Source organism: Hippoglossus stenolepis, chromosome 17 (assembly GCF_022539355.2).
Source record: "Hippoglossus stenolepis isolate QCI-W04-F060 chromosome 17, HSTE1.2, whole genome shotgun sequence".
Classification (NCBI taxonomy): Eukaryota; Metazoa; Chordata; class Actinopteri; order Pleuronectiformes; family Pleuronectidae; genus Hippoglossus; species Hippoglossus stenolepis.
In genome coordinates this window covers 1,846,090-1,864,165 of record NC_061499.1, presented here as the reverse complement: position 1 = coordinate 1,864,165, position 18,076 = coordinate 1,846,090, and the positions used below count along the sequence as shown (strand labels likewise).

The 18,076-nt window shown below is 46.2% G+C and overlaps 1 protein-coding gene across 1 annotated transcript; it reads right to left on the bottom strand.

The window, feature by feature from the left end:
- Positions 1-926: 926 nt before the first annotated feature.
- Positions 927-15,516, bottom strand: slc2a3a (solute carrier family 2 member 3a). Its single transcript, XM_047344077.1, has 11 exons — positions 15,010-15,516; positions 14,789-14,911; positions 10,578-10,679; positions 10,029-10,189; positions 8,938-9,178; positions 8,678-8,840; positions 7,421-7,608; positions 6,591-6,695; positions 6,406-6,504; positions 6,064-6,267; positions 927-5,805 (listed from the first exon to the last, which is right to left on the bottom strand). Exons 2-11 carry the CDS (start codon positions 14,798-14,800, stop codon positions 5,488-5,490), a joined length of 1,593 nt encoding a protein of 530 aa, XP_047200033.1. The 5' UTR covers positions 14,801-14,911; positions 15,010-15,516; the 3' UTR covers positions 927-5,487.
- Between the last annotated feature and the right edge of the window lie 2,560 nt (positions 15,517-18,076).

Here is an 18,076-nt window from a genome sequence, read left to right as displayed (position 1 = left end):
AGCTGCAGGTGGGGGCAGGGGGGAGAGAGAGTGGGGGGCAGGGGGAGAGAGAGAGGGAGAGAGAGGGGGGAGAGAGGGGGGGAGAGAGGGGGGAGGGGGAGAGAGAGAGGGGAGAGAGAGAGGGGAGATGGGAGAGAGAGGAGACAGGAGAGAGAGGAGAGGGGAGGCAGGGGGCAGAGGGGGAGACAGAAGGAGAGAGGGGGAGAGAGAGGGAGAGATGGGGGAGAGAGAGAGGGAGAGATGGGAAAGAGGGGGGCAGGGAGGCAGAGGGGGGAGAGAATGAGAGAGAGGGGAGAGGAAGGAGAGAGGGGGAGACAGGGGAGAGAGGGAGAGAGAGGGGGAGACAGAAGGGAGAGAGAGGGGGGACAGGGGAGAGAGGGGGGAGACAGAAGGAGAGAGAGGGAGAGAGAGAGAGAGAGAGAGAGAGAGAGAGAGAGAGAGAGAGAAAGAGAGAGAGAGACAGAGAGAGAGAGAGAGAGAGAGAGAGAGAGAGAGAGGGGGAGACAGAAGGAGAGAGGGGGAGACAGAAGGAGAGAGAGGGAGAGAGAGAGAGAGAGAGAGAGAGAGAGAGGGAGGGAGACAGGGAGAGAGGGAGAGAGAGAGAGAGAGAGAGAGAGAGAAAGAGAGAGAGACAGAGAGGGAGAGAGAGGGGGAGACAGGGGAGAGAGAGAGAGAGAGAGAGAGGGGGAGAGAGAGGGGGAGACAGGGGAGATATATATATATATATATATATATATATATATAATGAATACTACTTACTGAATCCTAATAATCCACGATGTGTTATTGTTTATATTATAAACATAGTGCTCAGAAGCCCTTTGGCCTCACAAGGTGATAATTCTTCTTCTGTCATCACAGTTATTTATGATCATCGATATCACTGATGTTTCCTGTTGTATCGAATCAGACGATTCAGACAAAGATCTCGTTACAGGATGAATATTTTATTTAACAACATCATATATTTACAATACAAACATAAACGTGTCGGGGCACAAGTCAAATCAAAGATCCTGAATATTCACACCTGTCGTTCCATCTTTTCATCACGGTACAGAAACTGAAGGTCGATCACCCACAATGCATCAGTCGTGTGGTCAAGAGAAACGAAACACTGTCAACAACTCGTCACTTCACTACGTCCACCATCGAACTCTAGATGTAACATTTACACACTACTGGAAACTACTGGAAACTTCCCACAATGCAGTGCTGTCAAAGTGTGTGAGTGGGTGAATGAACCAGGAAGCAAAACACAAACACACATGTTGATAGGACGTGAGCGTGTGCGGTGCTGAGGCACGAGCAGCGTTACAGTACGTGATACTCAGACGTTAAACTACACGACACACACGGGTCAGGCGCTAACGAAGCAGAGCGAGGGACACGGCGGCCGAAGCGTTCGGACACGCTCCAGTCTGTGAAGTCACGTGATTCAGTTTAAGTCTCATTTCTAGTTTCTGGTAAAGTTTTATCTGATTTAAAGCTGAAAACGTCGCCTTTTGTTGGGTAAAAAATGACTTTGTGTGAGTAACAGTTTGGAATTGACTCCCCGGCTGTTGCTAGGCAACGTGAACCAACTTTTGTAATGTTGGCAGCAGTTGCCGTAGCAACGTCATCAAGGGCAAAGACTTTTTAAACACTTCAAAGGCAAAAAAAACGAAACAAAAAACAACATGGCTGCCAAAACGCTGCCGGATATCAACCAACGGCTCTGAGCGTGAACGGGAGGGCTCACTCTGATGAGAAATTAATAAAGATGGAGTGAAGATGAAAAGATGGAGGATGAGTGAAAATTTAATTTAAAAAACAAAGAAGAAGAAACACAATATGGCCGCAAATAACCTGAGGAGTGTGAGTGTGAATGAGGCACGAATAAAGAGCACGGCTGTGATGACAAACAGATGAGGGACAAGAACAAACACACAATTTCAATGTGTCTCTTCTACACAACGATCACGTTCACCCCAGACACACAAACACACAAACATGTGAGCGTGCAGGTCAACATATAAATAGAATAATATTTTTTTAAATATACATATTTTACAAATGAATACTTATTCTCTCCTCTTGGCTGGATGAAGGTGTTGAGTTCGTACGTGTGCATGAAGCAGGCGGTCATGTGGTCAAGAGGCGTGTGCACCCGGGGCCACGTGTTGGATTCAAATCCGGGCACGTGGGTTTGTGTTTCACTGCAGTCGGACAGATGTCTGAACTTCAGTGAAACACAAAGACAAATTTAAATTGTTTCAAACACTTTAAACACTTTAAAATCCCAGTTCTGAATTCATTTTGTCATCTTTTCCCAGGAAACAGCACAAACCAGTGAGGGGTTCGATCCGTGACATCAGGAACAGGAGCGCTCAGGGTGAGTGGCGCTCAGGGTGAGTGGCGCTCAGGGTGAGTGGCGTGTTGCAGGAGCAGTGCGGGACAGAAGCTGGGACACAACACAACAACACCACACGTCTCCGTCCAGTGCAAACACAGCACAACACTGTCATCAAACACAGCAACACACAGCGACACCGTGACTCCGTCCACCATCAAGTAAATATTCATCTTAACAAGTTTCACGTTTCAACTTTTATCTCTGTCAGACGCAAAGTGACACATTTTCACGTTTTCAGTTGGAATCTCTCCAAACAACTTTTTACACTTCAGTACAAATCACTTTCTTGTCAAGATAAATATTTTTCCAGTGTTTGCCGAAAAAATAAAATACTACGTAGTGTAAATAAATAAATATGCTCTTAAAGTGCAGCAGGGGTGGAAATAGCTTCTTCAACTACAATTACTCACGACGGGATATAGAAAATATACTTTGCGTCACACATATACACACGTTACACACACACACTGTACACTGTTAGTTATTCGTACGTCTGTAGAAGACACAACGCCACACGCACGACACACTCTTCAGACGAAGACACAGCGTCCACAGCGTCGGGACCCGACAAACGAAACAGGGACGTTTTTTTATGGTGAATGAAGGAAACATTTTGTGTGTTTCCATGTTGGAATATGGAGTTTACAAATATTACAGCGCCATTTTAGATTTCTTTCTTTCGGATCAGAGGCAGCCGACCAATCAAGAGGCTCGGCAACAATCGATAATCACTAATAATGACGTGTCAAAGACATTAAGAGTCAGACTGTCAACTGTTTCTCTGAACAGCAGGTGGCGCTATGATCAGTTTGAGTTACATAAACATAATGAACCCACGTTCTTTAATTCACTGGAACTACACTTATTGTGTAACCTCAGTTCTCTGAGTGCTCCCCTAGTGGACAATCGAAGAACTACCGTTCTAAACGACTAACTTGGCTTTGGGTCAATGTTAAGAAATAAATAATTTGTCAAATTACAACAACAAATAACACAATTAAAGACTTTCTTATTCACGATGTATCAGCCCTGATGACATGAAGCTAATCCATAGCTCGGCTAACTGGCTACATAACGTAGCATTCAGGTAACAGAGAGAATATCTTCGTTAAATCAGCTCCTTCTTCTTTTAGGTTTTGTCTCTTTCGTTGGGATTCAGCCCCAAAAGACACAAGGACATAAAAACGTTCTGCAGCTTCGTCCACATTTTGTTCGCAGAACTAGAATTAACTCCAGAGTTCTGCTCAAATTGTTTTCATCCAAAGAAACAACGTTAACCTTCAGTAATTTACCTTGAAAACAAAGTTTTATATCTCGTCTCACTTTGATTTCACAGTCACCAAATTAGTTCCTAAGGTTTTACAAACACGATTGAGTATTGGAAGCCGTTATTATTTAATCATAATAATTTAAAGCTAACGTCAGGAAGCATTTAAGACGTGTGCTCCTCCTCTACGTGTTGGTGACTCAGCATTAACTAATCTACATTGTTGAGGCAGCAGATTCTACATTGATTGCACATTTTATTTATTGACTCCTACTTATTCTAAAATCAGCTCGGCCACGTACGCGCTCGGGTAAATGTTGTCTTGAATAAGTACTTTGAACTATTTATTAGACATACAGCGCTGTAGTGCTACGTTGTGTTAGTGATCGTGGCTCTAACGCTGCATCTAAACAGAGAGAAACAAATAAAATGTACAGTGTCGCTTCATCTAAATCTCTGAGCCGCAGTTCGAGCGACGCAGGTTCGATTCCATCGCCTGTTGTGTTAATCTGGAAAGCATCATGATTCTAAATTGACTTTGTCATATATATATTTCATACAAAAATCAAGTTCTTAGGTAATAAATAGTCATAATTTTCTCTGTAACAGAAACCTTGCACGTCACCCTACAGTTATCTACTGAAGCTAAGACTATTCAACCGGCGAGTTCTAGTAAATCCTCAAATTCATTTTAGCCACGAGGCAGATTCAGTTTTGTTTTTTAGATAAATGACAGAACTCAGCACCAGTGTCAACCGACACCACAACACAGACTGATGCCAAATCCAGGATTATCAAATCAAAAACCTTCTGGATCCAGATTTAATAAACGTCAGGATCACATCTGTCCTGTATGTGTCTAAAGTTTAGTGCTTTGCCATTTAAAGGTTAGTCAGCTGATTGTGAGTCAGCTGAAGGCGGAGCATGGATTGAGATTTGAGAACACGTCCGAAAACATGACACAGATAAAAGATCATTAAATGTTATAGAATTAAATAACAGCTAGTTATATTGCACTAAAGTATCCACAGGAGGAATAATTAAAAATAAAAATGTGCACGATCTCCTCGCTCACTCATCCCGGACGTGAACTCGGACGTCAGTGGAGACACGTGATCACACAAAGTTTACGTTAATGATTCTGTAATGATTCACCGGGAATCCACGTGACTAATATCATTTTAAAATTTGCTCTAAATAGAAGCTTCTTATGTCAAATGTTACTTTTGTCGCTTGCAAACTTCATGTTCGTCTCTTTTGATCCAATAGAGACGTGATTAACGTTTTAATAGATTTATCTGCCTGTCAAAGCTAATTTCTTTTGCTCAGCTCTTTGTTGTTATGCAAGTCGGCGTTAATGTGCTGTTAAACGCTCTCAACACTATTGTTTACTTTTTTTCCCACATTCCGAACACACTGAAGTCAGAACATCGACTTCGTTACTCTGGGGAATTGAACTCCCGAGGAGCAGGCACAGACAGCCGGTGCCGGCGCGTTGGGAAAGTGGGTCGTTCTGCCTGGACACAGCTGAGAAAGCCTGGTCTGGTTAATGAGTGGAGCTGCAGTGTAGGAATGTACAGTAGCTTGAATCGGACTGCCTCTCTCTCACAGTGACGGGAGGGAGGACGTTAAAGAAGGAAATCGTGAACTTGTGAAAGCAGAAGCAGGACTTTGAAGAATCAAAGCCCACAACAGCAGGTCTAATATAAAACTTCTCTTTCTTTTTTCCAATAGTTAATTCAATTTACAGCATTTTTTTTAAAATCTCTGAAGCTTCCTTCATTTAAAACCTCCTTCACCCGTGAGCAGTGAGTCTGCCGCCGCTCTACACGCTCTCCTGCACGGTCGACTTGGATTTATCCTCCAGAGGAGTGGTCTCAGCTGCCGGAGCCGGAGCCGGAGCCGCCACCGCCGCAACCAGAGGCACCTTCTCCTTCAGCGGCGAGGCGGGAAGCGTCACGGCTGCGCTGGCGCCCGCAGGAGGCTCCTCAACAGACGAGGAGTTGGGAGGGGGGCTGCCGAAGCTTTGGGCGATCTCATCAAAGGTCTTGCCCTTCGTCTCCGGGACTTTGATGTAGGTGAAGATGAAGAAGAGGATGAGGAAGGTGGCGAAGATGAGGAAGACCCACGGCCCGCACAACTCCTGAGGAGGGGACAGAGATTATTTACATTAGATTATCTTAGACAAGTTAAAAAGAGGGAAACGTCCTGGACCCTCTCTCTCTCTCTCTCTCTCTCTCTCTCTCCCTCTCTCTCTCTCTCTCTCTCTCTCTCTCTCTCTCTCTCTCTCTCTCTCTCTCTCTCTCTCTCTCTCCCTCTCTCTCTTCTCTCTCTCTCTCTCTCTCTCTCTCTCTCTCTCTCTCTCTCTCTCTCTCTCTCTCTCTCTCTCTCTCTCTCTCACCACTAGCTTGGGGAAGCTCATTCCAACCAGGAAGTTGGCCGTCCAGTTGCAGCAGCCGGCCACCGCCATGGCCGCCGGGCGGGGCCCCTGGGAGAACAGCTCGGCCACGATGAACCAGGGAATCGGACCGGGGCCCATTTCAAACATGGCCACGAACATCATGACGGCCACGATGGCCATGTAGCTCATGGCAGGAATGTCCTTCTGCTCAGGTGGAGAGAGAGAGAGAGAGAGAGAGAAGGTTTGGTTAAGATGAAGTTAATTAACGTAGCGGTCGTCACAGCAAACATCTGATGGAGCCGCCCTGCTCTCAGTCGGTCCCTCTTCAACCCTGTGACTCACCAACAGCAGCGAGATGGTCATGAGCACCGCGGCCACCGCCATCCCCCCCAACCCCAGGAGGTGCAGCGTCCGTCGTCCGGCCTTCTCCACCAGGAAGAGCTGCGGACACAAACACACACACAGGACTCAGTGACCTGCTGCCGAACGCACACACACACACACACGTGAAGGATGACGACACTCACGGAAACGATGGTAAAGATGGTGTTGACGATGCCGGCGCCGATGGTGGCGTAGATGGGCTGCTTCACACCGGCCGAGCTGAAGATCCCCGTGGAGTAGTAGAACACCTGAGAGGAGGGAGAAGAGAGAAAGGATCAAATAACATAAACGAATAATTGAAATGATTTTGTCTCAACTGAACATTATAATCCTCATGAATGGAGGATTTACTGCAGGACTGAAGTATGAGACTGAACTGGCATCAGCTACGTGTTCCTAATAAACCAGCAACTACTGGTACAGGGTCCAGGAACTACAGCTACACCACAGAGTCAAATACTGGTTTTTAGTTTTTCCCTCTGACAGCATCCAGCAGAGACGTGTGAAAAATCTCCGATCCTATAATCATGTGCAGCTATAATCCACCAAACGTCCTCCTGCCTCCTGCTGAGAGGATTTATCTGATGTTTACTTTTTACCTCCACCGACCTGTCTGTGTTTCTCAGTTAAATATAGAACTGTAGTTTGCAGCACTGAATATTTCATGAGTCTGGGAGAATAAGTCACAGAGGAGCGACTGGAGAGGAAGTTAATAAGCAACATCAGGATTAGAGAGGATGAGAAAAATCCTGTGAGTGATTTAATGTTGGATGTTAACTTTACAATATATTTGGTTTTCTGAGTTTTATATAATGTAGTGATTATGAATTAAACTGTGGCGTTAAGTCTTTATGCAGTTATGTTGTTTGTATTTCCATCGTTAGCAAATCAAGGCAGTAACCAACCATCAATAAGAACATAACTTGTGTGTTTAACATGGACATGTCTCTGTGTGAGCGTCCTGTGGACTCACCGCGTTGATTCCCGACAGCTGCTGGGAGAGCTGCAGCATGACGGCGACCAGGAGCGGCTGTCGATACGCCGGCGAGCGGAAGAGCTCGAGGATGGTGACCTTCTTCTCCATGGCCATCTTAGCGCTCTCCTCCTTCATCTCCTGCAGGTCTTTACTCACGTCCTCGCTGCCGCGCAGACGCACCAGCGCTGTCGACACAATCACAAACCATCATCACTGGGATATCAGGATTATAAAATACATGAATAACTGTTTCCACGCCCCAGTACAGCATCCTGCCTCTGATCTGGACTATTTTAATCATTTAATGATGTTTTATGATAATATTTTTGCTCTTTGATTCCAGTCGTTTGCCTCCTCTTCTCCATTTATATCATATCTCTGTAACTTTGTTCTAAAGGTGGTGAATTCATTCAGTTCATTATTATATTTGTACAGAACTGTGACTCATTGACGAGAGGGAAGCAGCACAGACGCTCTGACTCCTCTGTGAACCTGACGGTGGTTTCTCTTTGTGTCAGACGTGTGAAGGAGAAGTGGGTCAGAGCCTCGGAGTCCAGATACCAAAACCTTCTGTCCGTTAAGAACTCGTCTCCTCAGACTCAGACGTCATCGTGACCTCCGCCTCTGCAGCAGCATCAGAGTCGCTCCTGTTGTTCCAGAGGTGCAGACGTTGTTGTAATATCACCGGAATTAGTAGTAAATGTGTGAAGAGCAGCCGTAGCAGCAGACACACTAATAGTAGTACTTTTTGCAGTAGTGTAGCAGTAGAAGAAGTGGCTCTAATATTGTTATTTGCAGCAGTAAAAGACGTAGTACTGTTAGTATTTTGTATATATATTCTGTTTACACATTATTTAATGTAGTATAATGGCTGCAGTAGCCGTAGAGCTTGTTGATGAACAGCATCAACTCTTGTGGTTGCAGTAGTCGTAGTACAAGGAGGTAAAGAGTGGTCGTGTAGATTTACTGAGAGCAGCAGCAGCAGACGTCCAGGTAGTATTTGTTATAGTAGCAGCAGTAGCAGTGTCAGTATGCTGTCTATAGTAGTATTTGTAGTAGTATTGTTAATGGTCAGATGCAGAGTTCACACAGAGAAACGGTGGATTACTGTATCTACCCAAGTGCCGCTGTGTCTGCCGTCTTCTCTCCATGAACCAGAGGGTCGGCGGTTCGATCCCCGGCTCCTCCGGGTGCAGTAGGTGCAGTACAACCATCAGTAGGTGCAGTATGAGTTGCAGATGTTTTGTTGCGTACCTTTTCGTGCCTCCTCCTCCTTATTGAGGTTGATGAGCAGGAAGCGGGGGCTCTCGGGACAGAAGGGCAGCAGGATGCACTGCACCACCGCAGGGACCACGGTGAGGGCCAGCAGCAGGGGCCACAGCTTGTCGGAGCCCAGCAGCGCCTCTAAACCGAAGATCTAAACACCGGGGACCACAACGACAGTTCAATCCACACTCACCAGGCTTGTTTTAAAACGGATTCAATCGGAGGTTTGTTGTGAGCGTGGCGCTGACCTGAGCGATCAGGATGCCCACCACCACCCCGAGCTGGTGCAGGGTCCCGAACGCTCCTCTGAGGGGAGTGGGCGACACCTCGCCCACGTACATGGGCGTCAGGCCGGTGAAGAGGCCGCAGAACAGGCCGATGACCAAACGGCCGGCGATCACCATCTCGTAGGAGGAGCAGATGGTGGAGAAGCCCATGAGGAGGCCGCCGATCACGGCCAGAGAGTTCACCAGGAACATGGAGCGACGCCTGAGGAGGAGGAACCACAGAGTTCACACCGAGAAGCAGATCAAAGTTCGACTTCATCACTGACGGAACGAAAACATGTTTCAGAAAAAGTTATATCGTTTTTGCCTCTAATAGGTTTCAAGTTATGGATATGATTCCTACAACAATAACTCCTGTGGTCTCTGAGCTCAAATCACTGGTTTTGTCGATGGAGTCCGGTGGAATCTAACGAAGCAACTCAACCGTTGCTCTGCGTTTTTTAATGATAATGATTTGACTCTTTAATTAAATGTTTTATCTATGTGTGTTGAGTTCGGAGCTAAATCCAGGAAGTGATTAGCTTAGCTTAGCATAAAAAGGCAAGCATACAATATCAAATGTGCAAAGAACTGTGGGAGGAGTCAAATGTATTTACATAGTAATACCTGAGAAGAAAGTTAGTTTTTTTGGTATTTATAAAAACATGTGACATGAAGTTTTTTATAATCCCAGAAAACCACAAAACTCCAGTTTTTACAGATAAAAAGCTTTTCCCCCTCCAGGTTTCTCTCTGATCATCTGAGTCTGAAGAGGAAACAACAACAACCCAGTGAAAAGGTTCTGTGGCTTGAGAGGAAGGTTAGAAAACGAAGGAAGGACTCGGGGGAACATTAGAGCCGAGCACTGGGCTGAATTCAGACACGCTTCATCAACTCCATTAGGAGTAATGGTTTGTGACGGCTCAGCCCAACCACACAGGAAGTAGACGGAGCCATGAAAGCAAAGAAACACAAACATGTCAGAGTAAATCTCATTTGGAAAAAAAGGGAAATTAAGACACGTGACGTAACTTTAACCACGACTCAACAGAGGAGCGTCCGTCTCTTCCTACCTGCCAAACCGATTCGCCATGACGCCCACGCTGAAGGAGCCCACCATACCGCCCACGCTAAAGATGGCGACGGAGACGCTCCACACGATGGTGCAGACGCCCGGGGAGATGGGCTCGCCATAGCGCTCCACCCAGGTGTTGTTGAAGAAAGATCGCAGTTTCTGAGAGCAGGGACGGAAAGACAGACGAGGGGGGGAGGTCAAATCTCTGAGGTGACAGGAAGTACGTGAAGTTTAAGAAGTTTGATTTGAAACTTGAATGTGAGGATTGAATGATTTCCTGCATTAAGTTGCTCTCCTGCTAGCTTGCTAAAGTGCTAGCCTCTGTCGTCCAAACTGTAAAGTCAGTTCTTCATCTTCCTCACATTAGACGTCTTCATCTCTCATCTCTTGGGTTTGTTTTTGTTAAGTTAAACTGCAAACTTGTGTGGTTGACTTTTATACATCTGTGTAACACACACACACACACACACACACACACACACACACACACACACACACACACACACACACACACACACACACAGACACACACACAGATGTTACCCACCTGCTCGGGAGCATTGATGACTCCCGTGTTGTAACCGAACTGCAGAGAGCCGATGACAGCGGTGGTCAGGGAGAACAGGAGATAACCTGTGACCTGCTTTTCCTGGAGCGATGGCAACAGACGAGAAGAAGAAGAAAATTGAGAAAGTTAAAAAGAAGATGAGAGGGGAAAGGTCAGGAGGACGGGGGGGGGGGACACACACACAGAGAGACAGACGTAATAAATATCAGATCTGAGATCATAATGGGATTTTAAATCAGTGCCGCCGGCAGAAAGATGCAATAAAACTGTGAAGCTGACGCCAGAAACAGGTCAGTGACACTCTCATAGACAATCATGATCAGAGGACACACAAACACACACAACACACACAACACACACAACACACACAACACACACCACACCATAACACTCCTGATATATAATGACTAGAACAATCAGACATGTTCGTGCTTTGTGGTGTTTGACGCACTGAGGCTGAAACTGATCTCATCTCTGAGCTCCTTTTTATGACTGTGTTTGTCTTTCCTGGACTCAATCAGCTAAATGCAGATGAAATTCAATCCAGCAGCAGCAGCAGCAACAGTCCACCTGCTTCTGCCCCGTGACCACTCGCCTCTCTAATCAAATCACGGTGAGCACTGAAGGAGCCGCCGCCGCCGTCGTCATGACGACCAGATATCATCTAACCCCCTCGCGGAGCCTGGCACAAGAAATTCATCTTGAGAGTTCATCAAAAATCGATCCATATACTCCTCAAACTAAAACCACTGCACAAGATGACAAACTGTCAGGAGGGTTAATGGGATTCGAACATTTTATACATCGGCTGATTGATTTAAGTGGTTTCACCGTGTGTGACGTCACAGACTTTACAAGTAAAAGCTGCTGAAGTAACTTAATCATCCGTAGATATATTAATTCCACAGTCGTCAGGTGTTTGTAAATCAAACATCGATTAGAGTTTCAGAGCAGAAGTTTTTGTTTCTGTGACATGAATCTATCTGAGGTTTGATTCTACAAGATGATGAAGTTCCCTCCTGACCCAGGAAGTCAGGCGTCCATCCCAGAAACGAATCAGGACAAGAAATCCGGTCTCAGCTGATCCCACATCGGAGCTGAGGGTCATGTGGGGTCTGAGCAGGAGGAACTAGGTCACTGTGTCTTTGCTGCTGCAGATGTTTCCTCTCCCTGATAACGAGACGTTCTGCTGACGAGGCTCCATCTGCTGCTGTTATTTGAGATGGTTCATATCAACCTGGTCCGACGCTCAGCTGATCCTCTGCCCTTCAAACCACAACAACAGAGGTCAGATGATATCAGCACAGACGGCACTTCTCCAGGATTGGTTTCAGACGGAGAGGCGTTGGCTGCCGCGCGGGACCAGAGCCAATCAGAGGACTGGAAGGAGCAGGTGAAGGTGGACGGTGATGGTGGTGAAGGTCAAAGTGGATTTATTCTAAAGAGCGTTTAAAGGCTCAGGAGGATTTCAGCTTTATTCTCACACATCAGGTTTCAGATCTTAGATCAGCTACTTTTCAGGAGGAGGTCAGAGGAGGAGGGCAAAGTTAATTAACGTAAGAAATAAAGAAACTCGTTCATTTATAGGATTTTATCTTGTTTTAATCTTATTTTATCTCTCTGGTGTCATTTCTTCCAATTAAAACACAACCTAATGAATCATAATTTAATGTAACACTGTAAATAAATGCATCACAGACGACATTCACAGTGAAACATCTAGTAACTGAGCTTCAAGAGTAAAATCTGTGATGAATTCACGTGAATCTGAATTCACAGGATAAACGTGGAACAATAAAAACTAAGTTATGGTTTTGAAAACTTAATTAAATTCACTGGTCAAGATTCAATCATGAAGCAAGTGTGTCCTTCATCATCTGACATCATCATCATCATCATTTCAATTCAAAGTTAATGAACTGAGACGGAAAGAAAAGAGCCGTGGGCACGATACGAGCAACAACAACACACACACACACACACACACACACACACACACACACACACACACACACACACACACACCTTCCTCTTTTCTCTCTGTTCCCTCATCTTCTGTCTCTGTTTTTTTGTCAAGTCACAGTGACTCAGTAGAAATTATGGGTCACATGACGCCGCAGACGAGGATCGGTAACGAGAGCTCGTAGGTCGAGTCCTGACAGTGTGTGTGTGTGTGGTGTGTGTGTGTGTGTGTGTGTGTGTGTGTGTGTGTGTGTGTGTGTGTGTGTGTGTGTGTGTGTGTGTGTGTGTGCGTGCGTGTGTTATAACGCCCTGCTGTACTTGCACTATACATCATCTCTATAAACTTCCGTGTCACTGATCTGTTGCTTCAGACAGACTTGGTGAACAGATGCCTCGTTACTACGGCAACCACGATGTTAGCATGTGCTCTGATGCAGGTTGATCGAACAGGTCAGAAGGTTCGGTTGTTCCCACGAGGAACACGTGAAGGGAACCGACGGAAACCGGCTGGTTCCCTTCACGTGTTTCATGAGGATCTACGATCTACGATGAGCAGGAATCAGACTGTGACTCGTCCACGTTCTCCTCTCACGCTCCAAACTCATGTTTCATCTTCCAGCAGCAGCAACTTCTCTCATCTCCGTCCCACTGAAGACAAGGTTCCACATGTTTGTTCTCTTGAAACCATCATCCATCCCTCTATCACTCTATCCCTCCATCATCCCTCCATCATCCCTCCATCATCCCTCAGTCTGCCCCCTTTCCTCTGTCCTTCGTCTCCATGGCAACAGCCTGGAGGTGACAGGTTTATTGACACAGGCTGAAAGGTTGCCACAGCCCTTGTGCACACACACAGAACACACACGCACACACACACACACACACACACACACACACACACACACACACACACACACACACACGTCTGACCCACATCTGCTCCGAACGAACCATTTCTCTCTGAATCAATCCAACTTTCGGACAAAGCTGCAGGAAAAAGGCCGTAAAAAGGAATTGATCTGTTTCTGTGATAATTCGATGAGTCGCTCGATATCTGGCCCGAGACGTCCGGAGCAGGATGTGAAGTCAGAGCCAATCAGGACGTCCTGACACGGCAACATGTTTACTGTGAAGTCCCCCGATGTAAACAACACAACACAGACACACACTTCATTGATCTGACCACACTGAGGTCACATGTGTTCACCGCTCAGTTCGACCTTTAGGACGGTTTCACCTTAAAGCCTTTGGTGCACGAGGAAAGCAATCAAATGTTTTTGATTTTACAAAATATTTGTTTTCTTATTTATTGTGCGTCAAATGTTAAAAAGTATAAAAGTGTCATGATTTAAGGTTTTACTGCACAGAAGCAACTTCCTTTATAACCTTCATCAGATGATTATTGACCAATATGCTTCGATAAAGTATAAATCTACGTATTTGAAAGATTAAACGTTGGAGATGATCTCTGCTCCACGCCCTGTGTTCTGTGTATTTTATACCACCATTTCTTCTTCTGTGGTTTCCTCTGCCTTCCTCTTCATCATCTTCCTCCTCTTCATGTTATTGATTCCCTTCATTTCCCAGGGGCCCTTTAAACAAACCTCCTGGAGGAACGTGTTGCATGTGTACGTGCGCACATGAGAAGTGAGGCTGTGGCTGGTTCGGTTTCCATTTTCTTCTGCCTCAACAGAGACGTTCGTCTGCAGGAGAGAAGCTGTGGAGACTTTGCATCTGAACGTTTCATTTCCGTTACGTTGGGAGAAGGAACCAGTGAAACATCTCCTTCGCCGCCCACCACTGCTTCCATGACCTTCATCCTCATCTTAGGACTAATATTACCTCCACTACAAATCCTACGCCCACAGCCAGCCTGCTGCAGAAGAGGATTTTCTTCTTCCGTCGCTTGTTTTTAGGACACGTGGTCTTCACACTCACACAATCAGTCATGTGGCTGAACACATGCACACGTATGACAGATTCAAACAGTGAAAGCATCACACGTATGTGCAGGACATGATGTCTCTGTCTCACGTCTGCAGAACTCGTGTGTGACTCACAGACAGAAACACTCTCGCCCACACAGCTCCACAGAGACACTTCATATAGAAACACTGCTCAGCCAGAACAAGCTGTCAAGATGTCAGGGGTTTTATATAAACTCCCTTTATTATACATAATAATTGGAACATTAATTCAACACCGTGAGGTAAGAAAACCACACTTGCCTGTCCCGCCATCTTCTGAAGCCAAGCTGGACGATCACCAGGTGAAGAAGAGGAGCAAACTGGAGCTGGAGTCTTCAGGTGGAGGTCAAAACACTGAGAGGATCCGCCCGCCGGCGCTGAGAGCTGCAGGAAAACAAGCACCCCTCAGTAAAGGCGCTGTCCGTGGTACCAGGACGCGCACGAGCGTTTCTCTTTCTTCCCCGATCAATAAACCCAATCACCGGTATTCAGGATCATGCATGTGACAGTGCACGTTGAAACGAGGCAGAGGGAGATGAGAAGTCTGCAGCCTCGTGACGGTTCCTCCAGCCCCGGTGCGTCTCACAGGCTACACCCCGGATCCGTGCCGCACAACCCGGATCAGCACAGACACACGTACCGGTCGTGACCAGCGGACAAAGGCCTGAGAGCTGCGGCGGTTCCTCCCTCCTCTGGTGCTACGAGCAGACGCGCACGTAACCACACGCAGTTGTTTTTATTATTTATTTCCCTCCTCCATCAACCAATGGGACGCGGGGATGCTGCGGTGCCCGTGACGTGGCCCCGCCCCGCAGTGTGTGCGTGCAGAAATCCGTGACTTCGTCTTTTTCTTCATCATCGTCATCATCATCACCGCGGCCTCTTGTCCTATTATGGTCGCAGCCGTTTTTCGGTTAGTTGGTCGGATCAGCTGATGAAAGCGTGTGCGCGTGCGCGGAGTGGGGTCCTGGGGGTCGTGAGAGGATGACAACGCCCCCCCCCCCACACTCCCTCCCTCCCTTCCTTCCCCCCTCCCTGCTCGTGGTGTCCTCCTCGCCTTCCCATGATGCCTCTCGCCAGCAGCGACCTTGACAGGAGCTGATGCTGATGCTGCGGATGCTGATGCAACGTCGCCAGGGCAACGGCTCAGAGGAGGCTCAGAGGAGGCTCAGAGGAGGCTCCCGTGTGGAGGAATGAAAACTTTCCAAACCTCAACCTGGGAAAACAGTTTCACATCAGTTTAAAATCAGTTTCACATCTGTCTCACATCAGGTTCATGAATAAAGATGATTCCCACACTGCAGCTGCTCGGTCTCGTGATCTGCTCGTGACTCACAGACAGCAACACAAGTCAGCTGATGGTAGATGACGTCACAGAGGTTTCAGTTAAAATGCTGATGTAATGTAAATCTGTATATTTCTGTTAAAACCAAGAAGAACAGTTTGAAACTCAGGGAATAAAACTCAAACACATTCTCTTTACAAGGACATCAAATGAAAAAAAATCATAAAGTTCCTCATTTGAGAAATTAGAGACAAAGATTATTTGTCATTTTCCAGCTTGTTTCTTAACAAAATGACAAAGATGAACAAACATGGACTCAAAACACAAACATCATAAAAACAAGAGTCTCTTATCTATTTCCAGAGTTAAGAGAGAGTCAATAATTCAAATGAAACATTAAAACATCGAGTTATTATGAAAGTTTCACACAGGAACCTTTAGAGGAACAGACCTTTAGAACCTTCAGAGGAACCTTTAGAACCTTTAGAACCTTCAGAGGAACCTTCAGAGGAACCTTTAGAACCTTAAGAACCTTCAGAACCTTCAGAAGAACCTTCAGTCCGTGACAGGAACATGTGTCCATGGATTTAAACTGCTGGCTAGCACGCAATGCATGTTGGGAAACAGATATGACGCCCTAGGTGAGGCAACACTGACATCTGCTGGACACATGGAGCAGGTGCAATGTAGGGACCCGGTGTGAAATAGCATATTAATAATAATAATAATCATAATAATAATAATGATATGATTTTGTTATTGACGCTGCTTCTCTGGTTTCTTTCTGTTTCCATCTCTTTCTAACTTTTAACTTCTCGTGACTCTGTTTTAACCTGACACATAATGTTCAAGACACTAAAATCAGTTCATCAAAGGAACAAGATGTTATGAGACATAAACTGAACTACAGTGATAATAACTAATATTATTTTAATATAAATATCATCAGAAACAGACTCTGTATTAAATGTGGAAACTTTTCTTCTCAAAAGTAGAGAAATGTAATATTTTCATCATATTTTCATCAGCATCATGTTTCTTTGGAAACAGAGATGATCATCAGATCGTTTGTCTCTGACCCCCCCCTCCTCCTCTTCCTCCTCCTCCTCCTCTTCTTCACTGTGCTCCCCCCTCCTCCTCTTCCTCTTCCACCTCCTCTTCCTCACTGTGGTCCCCCCTCCACCAAGGGGCCACTCCCCTGCCCCCTCAGGCCAAACCACCTCCGGCTCTGGGCCTGTCTCCACACATAATGTCAGTAAATGTTATTACTCTGTCCCGTGAGTTTTTCCCGTTCTCCTCCTGAATCTGAGAGTTTAGAACAAACTGAAACCAGATGAGGTTCAGAGCAGAGAGAGACAGAACCTCACGCGACCCGAGGTTCAGAGCAGAGAGAGACAGAACCTCACGCGACCCGAGGTTCAGAGCAGAGAGAGACAGAACCTCACGCGACCCGAGGTTCAGAGCAGAGAGACAGAACCTCACGCGACCCGAGGTTCTGAGCAGAGAGCGACAGAACCTCACGCGACCCGAGGTTCAGAGCAGAGAGACAGAACCTCACGCGACCCGAGGTTCAGAGCAGAGAGAGACAGAACCTCACGCGACCCGAGGTTCAGAGCAGAGAGAGACAGAACCTCACGCGACCCGAGGTTCAGAGCAGAGAGAGACAGAACCTCACGCGACCCGAGGTTCTGAGCAGAGAGAGACAGAACCTCACGCGACCCGAGGTTCAGAGCAGAGAGAGACAGAACCTCACACAGTGTCTCACTCAGGTCTGAAGTCTATTCTTAACTTCAGCCTGTGTGTTGAAATGTGTCTGATATTTCAGGAGCATCTCAAATGTTTACAGCTGGACAGATGAGACTCGAAGGAAGACATGTAAACACACGTAGTTTAGATGGATTCATAAGTAATAGACAGATATATGTATTTAAATTCATAAATAGGGAATGGAAAATATGAAATACAATTAATTACAATGAGTTTAATGAATACATTTAATTAGAGGAGGAGAGACCAGTGTGTGAGTGTGTGTGTGTGTGTGTGTGTGTGTGTGTGTGTGTGTGTGTGTGTGTGTGTGTGTGTGTTTACCTAATCGTCCTCTGTCCTGACTGTGGCCACAGCGCCCCCCGGTGTCCTGCAGTGGAAGCTCTAATCTGCCTCAGGCTCCTCGTGACCTTTTCAGAAATCCAGAACCAGCGATTTGAAATATTGCAGCTGTGAAAACGACTGTTTCTTGACCTTTTTACGCAGGAATAACATCATGA